This window comes from Martes martes (assembly GCF_963455335.1).
Source record: "Martes martes genome assembly, chromosome: 12".
Classification (NCBI taxonomy): domain Eukaryota; kingdom Metazoa; phylum Chordata; class Mammalia; order Carnivora; family Mustelidae; genus Martes; species Martes martes.
The window spans coordinates 83718476-83736239 of NC_137900.1; the positions used below are offsets into that span (position 1 = coordinate 83718476).

Genomic DNA, 17764 nt, shown 5'->3' on the forward strand with positions numbered 1-17764 from the left:
GAGAGCTTTCAAAAACTCCAGGCCCTGGCAGACCAATTAAATCAGAATCTCCAGAGGGCAGGAACCAGACATGGGTGTTCAAGGGTCTCCAGATGGCTTGAATGGGCACCCAAGGCTGAGAACCACTGTCTTCGAAGAACAAGTGTGGCCATTTGGCCATTTGGCTTGGCTTGGCCCTCCCCACGAGGGAGCCAGTCTTCATGTGCCTCCCACACCTGTATTTCTCATCAAGACCGGGGCTTCTTCGCCGCTCCCTAAGCTAGCGTTCCTTTGTGAAATGGACCAGACAGACTCTTCCAAAAGCTGAGCACTCAGAGTTGGCACATGGGAAGCACTGGGCACAATGCACCGTGCTCAACAAATATTTATTCCTCATGCGGGTCCCAGCTTCTTTTGCAGAAAGAATCTAAGAAGCAACACATAGCTTGGTGTCACATAAATGCCAATCCATGAGCATGTTCGTACTTTCCCCAGCCAGGGGTTGTTTCCAACTACTTGGCCACCAACAGGTTAACAGAGGTTGCCTTAGCTGTTTTTAAAATTTAAGAATCTGGGGTGCCTGGGTGGCTCAGAGGGTTGAGCCTCTGCCTTCGGCTCAAGTCATGGTCCCAGGGTCCTGGAATCGAGACCCGTGTCGGGCTCTCTGCTCGGCAGGGAGCCTGCTTCCCCCTCTCTCTCTCTGCCTGCCTCTCTGCCTACTTGTGATCTGTCAAATAAATAAAATCTTTAAAAAATTAAATAAATAAATAAAATAAAAGTTAAGGATCTATTCTTTTTCTACATTAATTTCAAGAATGAGGCAAAGGCAGCCGGCCAGGAACTTCTGCAGAACAGGTGAGAGTGAGGTTTCCCCAAAGTGCTCCCAACGTTGGGGTAGGACTAGGGTGGGGGAGGGGTCAGGCCGATCACACAGGGCTTTGTCTTTGAGCTGTGCTGACACTTTGGACAACAGGCCCTGTACCTCCTCCAATCTCCCAGGACTCTCCCCGCCTGGGATCTCTGGAGTGGGAGTTAGAAAGGCCTTTGGAAAGACTTACAGGACAATTCTGCTTTTTAGAGTGCCACAAAAGGAAACCAAGCCCCCAGAGCTGCCACGGACTTGCACAGGGCCAGGTACAACTGAAGGCCACCAGCAGAAGGGTGTAGAGCGACCCAGTCAGATGCAGAGGAAATAGCCTGGTAGTGAAAAAGGAATTGAATGAAAGGGAAAATAAGGACATAATAGTGCTTTGAACCAGAGCTTTATAAATACTTGTGGCTTTAACCTGCCCAGGAGGTAGATAAGCATGTTGCCTTTAGTTTGTCCTTAAATTCAACCTCTCACAAGAGGTTAAGGAACACACCCAAGGTTGGAATTGACACTCAGACCTCCCGACTTCCTGGCTTTGGAGCTGGGAGTTCAGCCTCCACCTCCCTTGTCTATCAGGAAAAACATCTGGGTTATAATGCTTAAGGATGGGATATCAAGGGGAAGTGGTGGAAGTTTGGTTCTTTAAGAAACTTTGAGCAAGACTGCCTAAAACCCAGCCAGGAGGCCCCTCCCATGGCCTGAGTCACAAGGCTCAAACATTTCTTCGCTTCTCCTATCCTGGACACTTCCCTTGTATGACCTTTAGGAAAAGCTATTTGTCTGAGATGTTGGATGGGGAGAGAGGTTAAGACTTCAAAATGCATGAACGCAGACAGGTAAGAGGGCCTTTCCTTTACACAGTCATTTCTGCCTCGTCGAATGTAGCTCCCCAGCCACACCGGTGAATGCCTACTTAAAGTGAAGAGAGAGAAGCAGGCAGGACCACAAGAAGAACAAGCAAAGGGAAGTCATCTTTAAAGGCCAAAAGGTTATATAAAACATAATAAAATACAACTGTTTCCTTTAAAATTTTTAATGGCCAGGAAATGGTATAGTATATCTGCCAAGTCACATAAATTAACTTTTTTGTTAAGTTTGTGATCCCGGAAAGAACACTCTATCGGTCGATGCAAACTGCATGGGAATTTCACCAGTGGTTGTCTGGGCACGTGACGAGCGTGGGCCATGGAGCCATCTTTACATGGTCCAGAAAAAATTGCGGCTGCCATGTTTGGCAGGCTTCAGCTCCCCCTCAGTCTCAGGGTTGGGCTCTGGTCTTGCTCTTGAGTGATAGGGATTCTCCGGTAAAGGTCGATCTGTTTTCACTTTGGTGACCTGTGAGGGGCGAAGAGAACAGAAGCAAGGCTGAGGTCAGGTGGAACAGTCTGAGACCAAGAACGTACTTCCCAGCATTTCCTCTCTCATCCTGCTGTCCCAACTACCCCTCTTTGTTCAAGCCCCAGCAAACCATATTTAGACTCATTTGACCTCTGAACAAACATTTAAGAAAGCCTTCTCTGGGGCGTTCCATGTGGTACAAGTTTCAGAAACAGGAGGGAACAAGACACACACTGTGCTCGAGGGAGCCAGACAAGAAAATCAACCAAGACTTCCTAACCAAATTATCACAACTGAGGCAGGAACTAAATGCTGGCACTTAGGATTTAGAGCAAGGACTGTGCACATGTAACCCATCCTGAAGGCTGGGGGCTGGATGATTTCAGAGGGGGTAACCTTTAGCGTCATCTTAAAGGATGCCCATGAGCCAGGCAGAAAGATTAGCAGGAGAAAGACATGCCAAGGAATCAGTACGTGTATACACAGAGAGGCATATTTTTAGAATGGCAAAGCAAAGACTGCATGAATAGTGGTGGGAAAGAGGCACCTACACAAGCGCCCGCTGGAAACGATACTGAGCACCTTATTCCATTTCATTCTCAAACTCCCATGAGAGCATCTCACAGAGGTTCCCTGTGGCCACCTGCCTACCAGTGGGACAACTAGTCCTCGAAGCCAGATCTGCCTATTCCAAAGCTGTGCTTTTAAATAACATACTACACTGGTTGACAAGGGCCTGACAGTGAAGGGTACTGGACGCTGTGTGAAGTGTTTGAATTTGACCCGGTGGTAACAGGTGCACTGAAGCACGGAAACAGTTCAAGCACATCTGCAGACTGGAAGGTACAGAAGCTAGATCAGAGAGGGGCAGGACCAGAACTGGGAGAGCCAAGCCAACAGGCCTGGCAGCTCGCTGGAGCACTACATGATGGTTACAGGAGAGAGACGGAAGGTGGTCACATCCACATCAGCCCTGATGGTCACAAAATCTCCATCAGAAACCCACCAGCAATTGCTCTCACTTTAAAGATGAGGAAACAAACAGAGAAATGGAAAGACAAGGCCACAGTTATTAACAATGTTGTTATGTAGTGGTCTGATCTTCAAGCCACTCCCTATGATATGACTGATGAGTCTTCCCATCTGCACAAATTCAAAAACCATTTACTGTGAATGGAGCTTTCAGGAACACAATAGCACAATTATTACTATAACCACACTGTGAGACATTATTATCTGTAGTTCACAGGTGAGGACCAGGGAGGCTAACCTGCCCGTGATCAAGATACACGCTCCATGTCAGAGTTGGAGCAGGGAGCCAAGCCTTCTGTCTACAGGTCCAGAGGAGCTGTTTGCTTGTTTTTTAGAACAGTGTTCTCCTCTCTCCACCACAGAGATCACTAATGGTTCCTTACTGCTTGACAGAGTTCCTCCAAATGCCTCCACCTGGCATGTGAAGCTCCTTTCAGGAATTCAAGATATGTATGAAATAAATCCAGAAACATGTTTCTTAAATTTAAAGTAATGAACAGACCCCTTAAAAGGACAGATTATTGTGGCAAGAACAAGAAAACAACTTCCTCTTCTGTATCATATGATAAGAGAAAAGGAGCAGAAGCATGTGGTCAAACTAACTGCTAGGTATACAACCTTGGGCAGTCTACCCAATGCTCAATTTCCCATCTCTTGATGCGGCTACTGGCTGACAGTTCTATTAGGACACTACACAGTCAGGTGCCTGACGTTTTGCGGGTGCTCCGGAAGTTATTGTCAATGTTAGCCTTCCCAGGATGGTGGAATTATAGGGGAGAGAGAGCAACTGGTTAGGAAGGTTGGAACCTTCAAACGACATTGACATCGAAGCTGAGGGCAGAAGAGTGAGTAGAAACTGGCCAGGGGCACAGAGAGGGGAGAAAGGCAACCTGGTGGAAGCAGAATGGAGAAGTGAATGCAGCTAAAAGTTAGGCTTTATCCAGCTGGTCTTGACGTTTCTAAAAAAAGATTACTGGATTCTGATTTTAAGTATGACTAAAACTGATAATCCTCTTAAAGAAATAAACTTTTGAAAACAAGTCAGTATTTTATAGGTTTTTAAAAACGTTAACACAAAGGTTCAGGAATCAATATGCTTTCTTAACAGCATGATTTGTTAATTCTCCTTTGATCAGAGATAGAAATGAGAAAAGGTTGTTTTCATTGGTAAATGTGTAGGTCCTGCCGAATTCCAACAGAGTTATCCACAATTTAAAGTGATTTGTGCAGGGCAGCAAAGAAGACATCTGAAGATAATCAATCTGGACAAAAGCAAAACAAAATTGCTAAGCCACTTATCTACTTAAGACACCAAGCTTAAGACCCAACTACCCATAGATACTATACATAAAGGGAAGGGAACAAGGGCGAACTGTGGACCTATGCACCAGGCATTAGGCTGGAAGTTCACAAAAGCTCTCGAGCTTAAACCTCACAGAAAACTAGGGATGAGGGGCGCCTAGGTGGCTCAGTGGGTTAATGCCTCTGCCTTCGGATCAGGTCATGATCTCAGGGTCCTAAGATCAAGCCCCGAGTCGGGCTCTCTGCTCAGCAGGGAGCCTGCTTCCTCCTCTCTCTATGCCTGCCTCTCTGCCTACTTGTGATTTCTGTCTGTCAAATAAATTAAAAAAAAGAAAAAAAAAAAAAAAACTAGGGATAAATACTGGTCCTATTTCGGAGATGTGGTAGGACAGGAAACAGTCAGCAATTTGCTCAGGATCCCACAGTGACTCAGTAGTACTATCTTCCTCCATTCAAACCTGAGTTTTCCCTGCCATCCTGCCACCTATCTGTCCCAGAGGTAATGGAGGACGATGAGGCTCAAGAAGCGGGAGTAGGTCAGGGGCACCTGGGTGGTGCAGTTGGTTAAGTGTCTGACTCTCGATTTCGGCTCAGGTCATGGTCGCAGGTCATGAGATCAAACCCTGCGTGAGAATCGTGAGATTCTCTTCTCCCTCTGCTCCACACCCCACCTCCCCCTCTCAAAAACAAAACAAAACAAAAAAACAAAACAGCAGCAGCAGGGTAAGTCAGATCGCACAGGCTCTTGTAAGCCAGAATATTGCAAGCAGGGGCAAGCCCCCGAAAAGTTTTAAAAAGTGTTATTTATTTTCTATACAGATCATGCCTATAGTGAAGATGTAATGATAGCCTAAATTCTTCAATTTCAGGTGATACAAGGTCTTCTAAAATCTGAACAGAACCACCCTCCCCTCCCAGATATTCGCACAGCCTAAATTAAGAACTCCTGTTCAAGATGTGGGGACAGTGAGGACTCAAAAAAATCATCCAGGAAATGCTTACCTACAGGAACTGATGATTTTTTATAAAGGGAGAAAGGGACATGAAGAAAAAAAAGACACCGAGGTTTCTTATGTTTCAAGAGATGGTGGCATCATGACTGAGATAGGAAATACAGAACAGAGCAGGAAAATGTGCTTTTTAAACTACAGGGATACACTTTTAAAAATCTCAGGTACTGATAAATCTGGCCTGTAGAATCCGGCATACCTCGGTCCTATTTCCTCTCTGAATTCCAGGGTAACTTCAATGCTTTCAACGGCCAGTGCCCCTAACGTTGTGTCTATCCTCATCTCCTCCCTTCTGTTCTCCAATTAGCTAATTAAACAAAAACAAATCTGCACATGCTGGATGATCTATTTAAAGAAATATTTTTATTAAACTCCTGGATTGTGTATAATCACTCCCTCATTAACCTGTTTCATAAACAGATTTTTTCCATCCAATCTGCACTCACAGAAGACCCTTTTCTGACTGCCCCTCCTGCCCTCACCCACCCCTCAGTCAGAAGGCAAGAGCTCCAGCAGGAGGAGACTTTTTACCTTGGACAGCTCTCCCAGGTCAGGTCGCACCCAGCCCAGCTTGTCCAGCACACACTCGTCAAACTTGGCCTGCTGTTTGCGGCAGCGACGAAATAGCTGCAGGCCGGAATAGTCGATGCAGGTCCAATAGTCTGTAAAAGGCTCTGCACAGTGAAGCTTTATCTGCCTGGAAAAGAGGGCTAGGTTAGGGACAGCGCCTTGCAAAATAATGAAAAACAGAAAAGTAGGGAAAAAGTAAGCACCGACCTCAAAAGCACAGCCTTGCTTTCTGAAAGGTGGGAGAGCAGATGCTCTTACCTCACTTACAGACAATCTGGAGATCCTCAGATTGAGAACCAATAAGTAGAAAAAGATTTCTGAGGAAGAAGACCTCATTTATTTATGCAGCAAAACTAAATGAGTTGAAATGTGAAGACTGTGGTCTGAGGCACATATATTTTACAAAGAACACTCCTCACTGAGGGTCTACGTATTCTTTCCTTTAGATCCAGGTCTAAAGATGATCAGTTTAGCAAACTTGAAAGAGGCAGCATAATCTGAGACAGGCACGCTGACAGAAGGCAGAAGTGACAGACAATGGCAAAGGAAGAGACAGAACTGTAAAAGACAAATACACAAACCAACAAGCGGAAGATCCTGAGGGCATTCAGTGTGGAGGCAAACCACCTTACGCTCCTCACAGTTCAGAGCCCTCACTCTAGTAATGCACTGAACAGAAACAGATTATCTGTCATTAAAAAAGTTAAATTACATTTGGAGGTCTCTGTTAAGAAGCAAGGCAGCATGTAATTCATTTAGTGACCACCAAAAATGGTTGAAGAAAAGGTAACTTTTGTGTATAAGAGATAAGCTTCAATTATTTTGCAAAACTCCCTTCTCTTACCATTCATCCTTCCTGGTAATCCAATAAATGCCAATTCAAGGAAGAATAAAATACCATTATTTTAAGTAAAAGCCTTACATGAAGCACTGGAAGAAACGCACAGCACTCTCCTTCCCCCAACGGAATCATGACCAGAAAGTGCTAGCTTGCCGTACTCTAAGAATCTAGCTGCACTCAACATGGGAATCTTACTTCACACAGCTCAGGAAGAACCTCAGAGATGGGCTGGAGGAAATACAAGGTGAAAAAACTGCTTTCCATTCTTGCTGGGTTTCCCTCCTAGGAAGCAACCAATGTTCCCAGCTTCTTACATACCTTTCCAGGAATTCTAGTGTAACCTGGGGGTGGCGGGGTGTGCACACGAAAGAAGGAAGACCAGCAAAGCCCTACGGAGCTCTTCTGTACCGCCCCCAGCCTCACTGACAAGGATGCCCACAGTACACCAAACCGCACCCCCCTCCCTTGAGAATCACGCTGGTAGCGGGATACTGTTCCCAATGCCAGTGTTTTAATTCCTCCAGCATGGGACAGCGGAAGAGTTGCTAGCATTACTGGAGTACTCAGTCTCTTCTGGACCCTGCCACCCTGGTACCCACACCCAACTATTACCTCCTAATGCCTACAAAGAGTAACTTCAGCATGGAGGCAGCAACCTCTCATGGAGGCAATTGGGCACCTCGGGAGCTTGTGAAATCCAAACATTGCCCACTTAAAGGTACTACCTCTAGGCCAAAGCAGAAATTGTTTTCCAAAGTTCTCTTAGAAAAGTTTAAAAAGTAAACACGTAAGCTAGTTGACAATCAAACTGATGCAAATTCAAGCAAGAATAAAATATCATCTTGTACCTATCAAAAATTTAAATAATATACAATGCCGGTAAGGTAGAAAAAGATACAGTGCTGAGGGCAGCATAAAGTGACCCAACTTTTAAAAAAATGACAACTATAGTCCAAGAGCCATAAATAATATTCAAAGCCTTTTTTTTTTTTAAAGATTTTATTTATTTATTTGACAGACAGAGATCACAAGTAGGCAGAGAGGCAGGCAGAGAGAGAGGAGGAAGCAGGCCCCCTGCAGAGCTGAGAGTCCAATGCGGGGCTCGATCCCAGGACCCTGGGACCATGACCGGAGCTGAAGGCAGAGGCTTAACCCACTGAGCCACCGAGGCGCCCTCAAAGCCTTTTTATAGCATAATCTCACTGCTAAGAAATTTATGCCATGGAATTAATTAAAAAGAGAAAAAGAGCTACACAAAAGGTAATCACTGCAGATTTATCTAAAACAATCAAAAACCGGGGGGGGAGGGAATAATGTTTAATAACAGGAATTGGTCAGGCAAATTAGGGTTGGTTTACCTGTTGGTGGAATATTATACAGCCATTAAAAACGATGGTCATTTAAAAAAAAAAAAGTGATGGTCATGAAGACAATCTAGCAACGGGAAAGAACGCTCCCAATAGTTTCAGGGAGAAATGAATTTTAAGCCACACACTACGACGACTCTAACCATAAAAATATCTTTGCATATGGACAAAGACAGCAGAACCAAGAAAGAAGGAAAGCAGCTATTATGTGAAGGAAATTTGATTTTTCCCTCTCCCGTCATTGTAGTGGACATCTGTGGGTTTTGCCTAGCCAGCAGTCGGTCCCCATTCTTCTGTAACATCCTTCTAATTTCCCTTTGGGGAACAATCCCTCCCTATCTCTCAGCAGAGTGGTTTAGCTGAATCTAAGTCTACTCCCCACTTTAGGCCTGACCAAGCACAGCATTTTATCTGCTGAAACACACCTGATTCAAAGATATGCATATGAAATCAAGCAGCCAGGCCAACAAGACTTGGTCCCGGGAGCCCTGCTCACACCACTGGACAACTGGCACGGCTGGTCTACGTGTACTAGGCAAGCAGCACAGCGGTGTGGAGTGGCTGGAGGCCACTTCTGCTACAGCAAGCAAAGAGTCTCTCTGAAAATGAACCTGACAGAGAAAAACAGAACTAAGAGATTGTAGGAGGAGAAGCGAGGCAAAAAGATACCAAGTAGTTATGAAATTATGCAAGCCCTTTGATTCCAGCCCTGCCCAATCCCAGTCCTATTCCTGGGCTTTACAGCTACGCAAGCCAACTCCCTTCAACTGGAGTTTCGGTCCCTTTTAAGAGAGTCTGTCAAAACATTTCTCTACAATTACAATCTGGATTTTTTTTTACTTACAGTATCAAGCATAATGGCCTACTTAATACCTTGACTCTGTACACACTTTTCACTCCACAGTAACTGAGTGTTCTGTAGTAACAGCAATCTAGTGAATTCCTGTTAGTCAGCAGTGAGCTGAGTTGTTAATACGTACTTCCACAAATTTTTCCTAACAATCCTATATAAGATAACATAGTATTTTATAAATTGGAAATTAACATTCACAGATATTAAAGAACACACCAAATAATAAAACAAATAACAAAAATAACTGCATCACTTACTGTAGGCTTTTTGGGTCTATCAAACTTCAAGGTCTTACATTTCCTACCAAAACTCTTCTTTCACTTAATGTTCACTGGGATACAGACACCTACATGTTTCAGCCCCGCAGCACTGATGTGAAAGACTGTTACCTGAAGAAGTTCAGAGCACACTTGTTGACGAGCTTGCCTTCCTCTAAACACCTCCTGGGGTCTTTTTCTTCCCAGCGGCAGAGCATGAACTCCTTGTTGGGCTTATCACACTGAACTCCATAGTGATGGGCGGCAGCTTTGAGCACCGAAGAACTGACTTTCACCTGGAGAAAGGACAGCGGGAGACAGACCACAGATCTGTGACCAGGATATCACTTCCTCCTCTTCACCTCCTGCCGCTCAAACAGAGGAAATACAGGTAGCACTGGTCTACCTCCACCACGAAAATTAAAGACAGGGGCTCCCATAATAATCCCTTGTGATTTCCGCTGCTTTAGAAATTGCAAGGCTCTTTCACATGCATGATGTTCTATATACCTTCATAGTAATCTCATTAGGCTGACATTACTCTCCCCATTTAAGACATAAGGAAATGGCAGCCCTAACAGAACCCTTAGCTCTCTGAAAGCGGAGCTCTGAAGGATGACGGAGGGCCCTAACTTTGGGGAGCCTTGATGAGTCTCCTTTTCAGGAATAAAAGTGATAGAACAGATACATTTCCCAGAAGACTACAGAATCACTGAGGAGGAGTCTGGAAAGGCTCGGTTAGAGGGCATCTAGTCCAGAAAGTTATTACTAATAATAAAGTACTACAATTTTTGAATTTTTTACAATTACAGACTATATCCAAGGTAGCCACCCCATAACTATGTCAGTCTCTCACTTGCCTCCCAGGACACTTTCCTGAGAAAGCGTAGTTACAGCTCACTCACAGGTGACTGCACACAGACCAGGGTCCCTCTAACGGCACCTGCAGCAAGGGTCTGCTGGCCAACTTTGTGTACCGCCTCTTCCTAGGCCCATACCACAACATTTTCATTACTAGAACTTAGAACATTTGCTGTCTGGCAGGACCACCCTCCTCATCGTTCCTCCCTTTCAAAGTCACTTCCGTTTTCTTTCAGATGAACCCCTTTGTCCGATAATTTGCATTGGAACTGCACAAAATCTAGTCATGTATTATATCAGAGGGAACAAGCATGTTTACAGTATCAGGTCTCTGTTCAAATTTTATCTCCTCAGAGGATCTTTTTCTACTGACCTCATAAAAGCTATCATCAGTGGTCACTGTGTGTGTGACCACTAGAATATAAGCTCCAAGAGGGTAGGGATTTTTTTTCAACAGAGAGCTGAGACTAAAGATGTCAATTCTCCCTAAATAATTAAATGTTAAATAATTAATAATTAAATAATTAAATTCTCCCTATAATTAAATGTCATGCTTACCGTGGGTCACCAAGCACCCAAAATAGTGTCCAGCACAAGTAGCTGGTGAGTGCTCATTGCGTGCCAGGGACAGGGATCCAACATTCACAGAAGAGACAAGACTATATGAATTATGCCTTCTCACCAAAATAAAGCATGTCCCTCCTCTTCTTCAGGTCATTCTTATGCTCTTTGTTTAAAATCAGAGCTTCAGTCATATAGGAACCTTGCACATTTTTTGTTTAATTTCAGAGTATTGTAACATTTTTCATACACTTAATAGGATATTTTTTTCTATTAGATTTTCAAATTCATTACTGCTTGTTTGTACACTGTATGTCCTCTCTACCCAGATCTTTCTGAACTCAGCTCTGATACAAAACTAATGACAATTAAGAGGAAAAACTCCCATTTATAAGTAAAAACTACTGCCCTTCCTCTCTGATATTTGTATCTTTTTTTTCCTCCTTTTTCCCTATCTTATTGCTTTGACTAAACTCTAGGATAATACAGATGAACAGCAATGGCAGTAGGCACTCTTGCCTTTTTCTAGACTTTAAAGCACAGTTTGGTACAACGTTTGTTACTGTTGTCTGGGATACAGTTCTTTGGATATTCCTCAGTAAGGAAGTTTCCTTCTAATCTGAACTGGCTTTGTTTTACTGTTCTTTCTGGAAAGACTGAAAATTTCAGGTTTTTTTTTTCATTAATCTATAAGTATAGAGCACTAACAGATTTTCCAAAACTCTCCCATTATAGATAGAATAAAATCTAGTCTGCCATAGTGTATTATGCTGTAAGATATTACTGGATTTGATTTGTAAATATTTATTAAGGATTCTTACGTAAGAATAATGTTATAATTATTTTTATGCTAAAAATTTTATAAATTTGATTTATGTTTTAAAGATGTATTTATTTCAGAGAGAGAGAGAGAGAGGGTGCACATGGAGGGGAGGGGCAGGGAGTCTCAAGCAGACTCCCTACTGAGTGCGGAGCCCCACAGGGCTCTATCTCACAACCCTGAGATCATGACCTGAGCTGAAACCGAGTTGGATGCTTAACCGAATACAACACCCAGGCGCCCCTATAATTTTATTTTTTATGAATTTCACATAGCTTAGGTTAAATTATTAATACAATAAATGGCAAGAAAGATGCAGAGAGTAATTCATTTACACACTACAGGAAGAGGAGAACAAAGTTAGGATGATGTCTACTAATATTACACTTGCTATAATTATCAAAGCAAAGACAAACTTATGATAAAAGTAAAATCTGCATGACAACTCTAATAAATTTGTTTAAAAATCTCTAAGATTTTGTATTACAGTTTTTTATAGTAAGAGTTTATTTTTTTTTTAAGATTTATTTATTTATTTGACAGACAGAGATCACAAGTAGGCAGAGAGGCAGGCAGAGAGAGAGGAGGAGGCAGGCTCCTTGCTGAGCGGAGAGCCCGATGCGGGGCTCGATCCCAGGACCCTGAGATCATGACCTGAGCCAAAGGCAGAGGCTTTAACCCACTGAGCCACCCAGGCGCCCCTAGTAAGAGTTTATTTAGGTTAATTGAGGGGAATACTCTTGTTTGCTGTATTACCTGTAAAGAGCTGAGAGAATAAAAATCAAGACTCAGGGGCATATAGGTGGCTTAGTCGATTAGGCACCCGACTCGATCTTGGCTCAGGTCGTGATCTCAGGATTGTGGGATTGTGGGATCGAACCCCATGTCAGGCTCTGCACTGGACGTGGAGCCTGCTTGGCATTCTCTCTCCCTCTCCATCTGCCCCTCCTCTGTGCACACATGCACTCGTGCTCCCTCTCTTAAAAAAAAAGAAAAATCAGGGCACCTGGGTGGCTCAGTGGGTTAAGCTTCTGCCTTCGGCTCAGGTCATGATCTCTGGGTCCTGGGATCACGTCCTGCATCCGGCTCTCTGCTCAGCAGGGAGCCAGCTTCCCACCCTCTCTCTGCCTGCCTCTCTGCCTACTTGTGGTCTCTCTCTGTCAAATAAATAAATAAAATCTTAAAAAAAAAAATCAAGATTCAAATTTTTAAAAACTTAATATATTTAAAAAATTAAGTCAATTATATTTACTTCCTTGACACATGCCTTAAAGACCTTTCAAATGCCTTCACAGCTATCGTGCCCAAAAAAGTTACGGCATTCTTTGCCTGACTTTCCTACCAATGTAGAGGTCTTTTCAAAACCCAGGCACACCCATGTTGTTGAGCATATAAAATATGCTCTGCCACAGGAAAATAAAACACAATAACCACTCACTGAATCTCTTTCCTGGGGAAAGAGATGTGCTCAAGATGACACAGCAGGTCAGTGGCAACTGCAGAACTGGAATTCACAGACCGTGACCTTCAGTCAGGCCTTTCTGTCTTACATTACCTTCAATGAAGTGGCAAAGGACTTTGGATGCCACCATCTCCCCTCACCTGCTTCTTCACGAAGACTGATGAGTTCCAACAGAAACAACATCTTTTCACAGCTGCTTACTGTGAATACCCTCTCAAATTCATTCAGCTCCCTTTGTCTCAAAGAACACAGAGTTCCAGCATCTTCCTCATCTACCCTCATGACAGGCTCCCCATATAGCAGGTCTATACAATCTGCAGGTGTGGAAAGGGAGGCAGAAAAAGTCTTACAATCTACAACCAATCTTCCAGTCCGGCTCTCTTCCTTAAACCATGTCTGTACCTCTTTCTACAGTCTTTAATTTATGCTGTGCCTTCCATTTTACTTAATTTGTGGAAAATGGGGAATAACTGTCCTTATTTGATAGGACTATTGAGGATTTAAATGAGTTAACACAAATAAAAATATTAAGAACAGTGCCTAGCACATCATAAATATTAGCTATTATTTCTACTCAAAACTGTCAATGTGTACAAGGAGTTTCCAGCCTAAGCTTCTGAATGCTTCTTCCACAGGGATGTGTTATAACTCCAAAGAAAACGAGGTCCAAAATGTGTTTAATTTGTCTCTCAAATCTGCTCCCTTTGGCTTCCTCAGCCCCATTGTCAGGTCACAAATCTGACAGACTCCTCAACCCTTCCTGCCTGTGATACCTAAGTCACTGCCGCGCTGATCACTTCCAGATAAATCTGCTCTTTCGTTCTGTGAGCAGTCCCCAATTATGTTGAGGTCATTAATAGCCTCCTCGTTATTTCAACAGCCACTAAGACTAATCTCCTTGCTTTTCTTTTCCTCTCTTCAATCCATTCTTCACAGAGCTGCCAGAGTGATCTTCCTAAAAGACAATTCTTATCATACTCCATTAAAACAAATTAGCAACAAAGCCCTGGAAGGATTCAGGCTTAACAGCAGAACAAAGCCTGAACTTTTTACGGGTATTTAAAGCCTCTGGATCCAGCCTTCTCACCCAAGAAGCTTCCAAAAAGGGACCTGCTGCTGTCTCAGAACACTGAACTCATGGTCCCCAGAACTCATCAGTGGACCCCTGCATTTTCCATCTCCTTACCTTCGATCAGATCTAACCCTCGCTTAAAGCCCATTACTCCATCTCGGCCTATAAATGCTATTCTTCAAATGCCATTTAGCCAAGTCTCACGTTATGCCCGAGAAGTGCTTTCTCTCTTCCCTTTATAACCTCAGAGAATTATAGAGCTGGAATCATTTCATCTTACAAATAAAATAACTATGTCTGCAAATACTCTAAGTGACTAATCAAGGTAACCGAGCAGTTAGGCCTGGAATTTAGATCCAACTGTAAATCCTGCTCTCTTCTCTTAAACTACGTCTGCTCCTCTTCCATAGCATTTAATCACTCTGTCTTGTATTTTAGTTATTTATGTAATTATCTGTATTTCAATTCAACTGTATAAACGCTAACGGCAAATTTATTCCAGATACAGAGTATTTGCAGAAGTAGAACCTCGGGTGTTTGCTGAATCAAATTAAAGTTCCCATGAAAAATCCAGCAGTCTCAGGCTAACCCAGCTTCACTGTGGGACAAGAAACCAAAGACTGAATATCGGAGGCCACCACTTAATAAATGTCACTTTAAAGTCCCTGAACATAGCAAAAAGCCCTTCATCTGTGAAAAACAATAGTTGCCATTCTCACAGGCACCTAAGATTAAGTGAAGTCATGAAAGTAAAACCCTTAACTTCTGGGATATAACTTCTGGCATAACTTTTAGTGTTGCCCTCCTTCTTTTATGCAGCCTAGTCTTTCTACTATCCAGTCCTGCCATGACACTCTTCTGCCTTAAAACCTTCCACCTCTCCCCACCACCTCACTTATAAAATAAGTCTGGCCTTGTAGAAGCTGCTTCCCAGTCCTACCAGACTGAGGTACCTATCTCCAGGCTTAGCAACAACTGAGCTTCCCACAACCCTAGAATCACATCAAAGAGCACTTGTCTCCCAGACACAAAACATCCTGCTAAGCCTTCTCACTCCCTTCAGCTTTTGCCCGTAATACAAGAGTTTAAAAGCATGGGTGTTAAACTCAGACCTGGATTCACAGTCCAGCTCCACCACTTACTAAACTACATGACCTTGGGCGAATGACTTCTACTCCCAAGGCCTGTTTTCTCACCTTTCACACGAAGAGACCAAGAATACCCTAGATCATAGTGCTGTTGGCAGAATGTGATGAATTAATGGATGTAAAGTAATTAACTGGCATCCTGCCTGACATCTAGGCAAGGAGTGGCTGTATTTGCAATAATTTGTATATACTGTCTTGTCTTCACTTCATAGCACAAATTTCACTGTACTGTAACTGCCTCTTTATGTCTGTCTCCCCGTTAGATTATAAGCTCTATGAGGGCAGGGACCATACCTCTGATTCTCCAGTGTGTATGTATACGGCAATTATTCAATGATATCCTTCTAAATAAATGAGTGCCTTAAGTGTCCTATTACCAAATACCCTCCCAGGGCTGTCAGCAACTCCACTCTCCAGTATGATCTCCTCTTGCTGCTTCCTTTTCCTAGTTCCACTCCAACACGGTAAGGATGAGGCCACCTGGAAGCGACTGTCTCCCTCGCTCGGCTGTGAGCACCCGGGGTTGCATATTCCCTTCGCGGAAAGGGTTAAGTATTACGTGACATTAAAGTAAGTAAAGTGGCCCTGGCTGGTGCTTAAGAAAAAGTACCACTATTATTCACGTAAATGACAAGCAGATCGTTGGGGGTCAGGGTGGGCTTGGAGAGGAAAGCGCTACAGAGCCAATGCATGATGGGATTGGGGTGAGGCGATTCCCGGACGTGAGGAGGGGGCGTCCGGGAAGCTACCTGTGTTTGTGTTGGGGAGGCACTGCGAGGGGGGAGCCGGGGCCCACAGTCTAGTGAGACGAAGCAGGGCTGGGCCCAGGCCCGAAAAGCTGCAGCCCTATGCCCCGCTTGCCTGGCTTCCGAACGAGCCTCACCTCCTGCACTTTCAGATCCTCCAGAGTAGGCAGCTCCACTATCCCCGGCATGATGGCGGCAGCCCCAAACCCGACGAGGCGCCCGCAGCCCCGTCGCCCCCGTCTCCTTGAATTCCCCTTTCGACCGCGAAGAGCCACCTCGCGCCTGCGCCTGCGCAGCCGGCCACGCAGGCGCACTGCTCTGCCCAACCGCGAGCCACAGAGCGTGCGCAGTGTCTAGAAGGTCGGCAGGCGCTGGGGGCGGGGCTTTGCTTAGGCCCCGCCCGTCTTGGTTGTCATAGTGAGACGGAACGCACTGAGACTTCAGGATCCCAAGGGCTGGAGGCTAGAGGCTGGCACCATGGAGTACACAGGAAGCCAATATATTGGGGAATATGTAGACGGGAGGTAAGAGCCTCATCTGATTCACTGTGTCTTGAGTACTTATGATTGGGAAAAGACTGCTGCCTTTTCGCATTTGCAAAGGATTTTGTACCAGACACTTTCACAAACTTTATTCCTTTTAACCTTCAGGACAACCCTTCACGTAGCCTTGTTTATTCCCATTTTACAGTTCAGGAAAATGAGACTCAGTGAAGTAAAGTGTCTTGCTCAAGGACACATATCTAATAAGCAGCAGAGCTGAGGTATATTCATTCCATATATACTTGTGTGTTTGCTATCTGCCAGTTTTAGATATGGGGATAAAAATATAAAAAATGTCAAGCAAGATCCTCACTGTCATGGAGGTTACAGTCTAGTTGGTGTAGTGCCAATAAACAAAGAAATGAAGAGATAATTTCAGATAGTGACTTTGCCTGAATCTTCCCCTCCTCACAGCAACCCTATGAGATGGATATTATCCTCATGTCGCAGATGGGGAAAGTGAGGCTCAGAGTAACTGTGTAACTTACTCAAAGTACTAGTTGGTGTTGGGCAGATCAGGGATCACAACCCAGGTCTGACTCCAAAGCTCATGTGTTTTCTTCTATGGAGCCCTGCTACTGAGCTCCTACAGAGGACACATCCAGTTGGTGCAGTCCTTGAAGGCTTTCTGGAGGAGAAAGTATTTGAGATGGGCCCTGAAGGTTGGGTGGGATTTAGGTGGGTAGAGATGCAAGGTGAAGAATGTTTCCAGGCAGAGGGAACAGCATGGGCAATAGTTCAGAGGATTTACAAGTGGAAGAGCAGGCAGTTCGGTGTGACTGAAATGTTGGACTTATCTAGAGGAGAGAGAGAGCCAGAGCTGGAAGGGTGGGTCTATGTTCTGGCATAGAGAGATCTGAGTACTGTGCATAATTTTATGGGTGGGGGAGCCACTGATAGATAGATTCTTGGTAGGGCTGGGCATTAGGAAATCTAATTTGTTTCATTTCTGTATCACTCTTCATAGTGCATACCTCACTCAATAAATGTTGGCTGAATGAAAGAATGAATGAATGAATGAAATTTGAGATATGGTAAGTGTATCCTCACTATGGATTGGAGTCTTTATATCTTTGTTCTTTTAAACTACTTTTAATTTATAATGAAGGCTTTTGCCTTGAGCAAATGAAAG

The 17764-nt window shown here is 44.0% G+C and overlaps 1 protein-coding gene across 1 annotated transcript; it reads right to left on the minus strand.

Annotated features, from left to right (window-relative positions):
* Positions 1-1802: 1802 nt before the first annotated feature.
* NDUFA8 (NADH:ubiquinone oxidoreductase subunit A8) lies at positions 1803-16414 on the minus strand. Its single transcript, XM_080820822.1, has 4 exons — positions 16228-16414; positions 9553-9716; positions 6064-6229; positions 1803-2185 (listed from the first exon to the last, which is right to left on the minus strand). The coding sequence occupies exons 1-4, from the start codon at positions 16276-16278 to the stop codon at positions 2048-2050; spliced, it is 519 nt and encodes a 172-aa protein (XP_080676948.1). The 5' UTR covers positions 16279-16414; the 3' UTR covers positions 1803-2047.
* Between the last annotated feature and the right edge of the window lie 1350 nt (positions 16415-17764).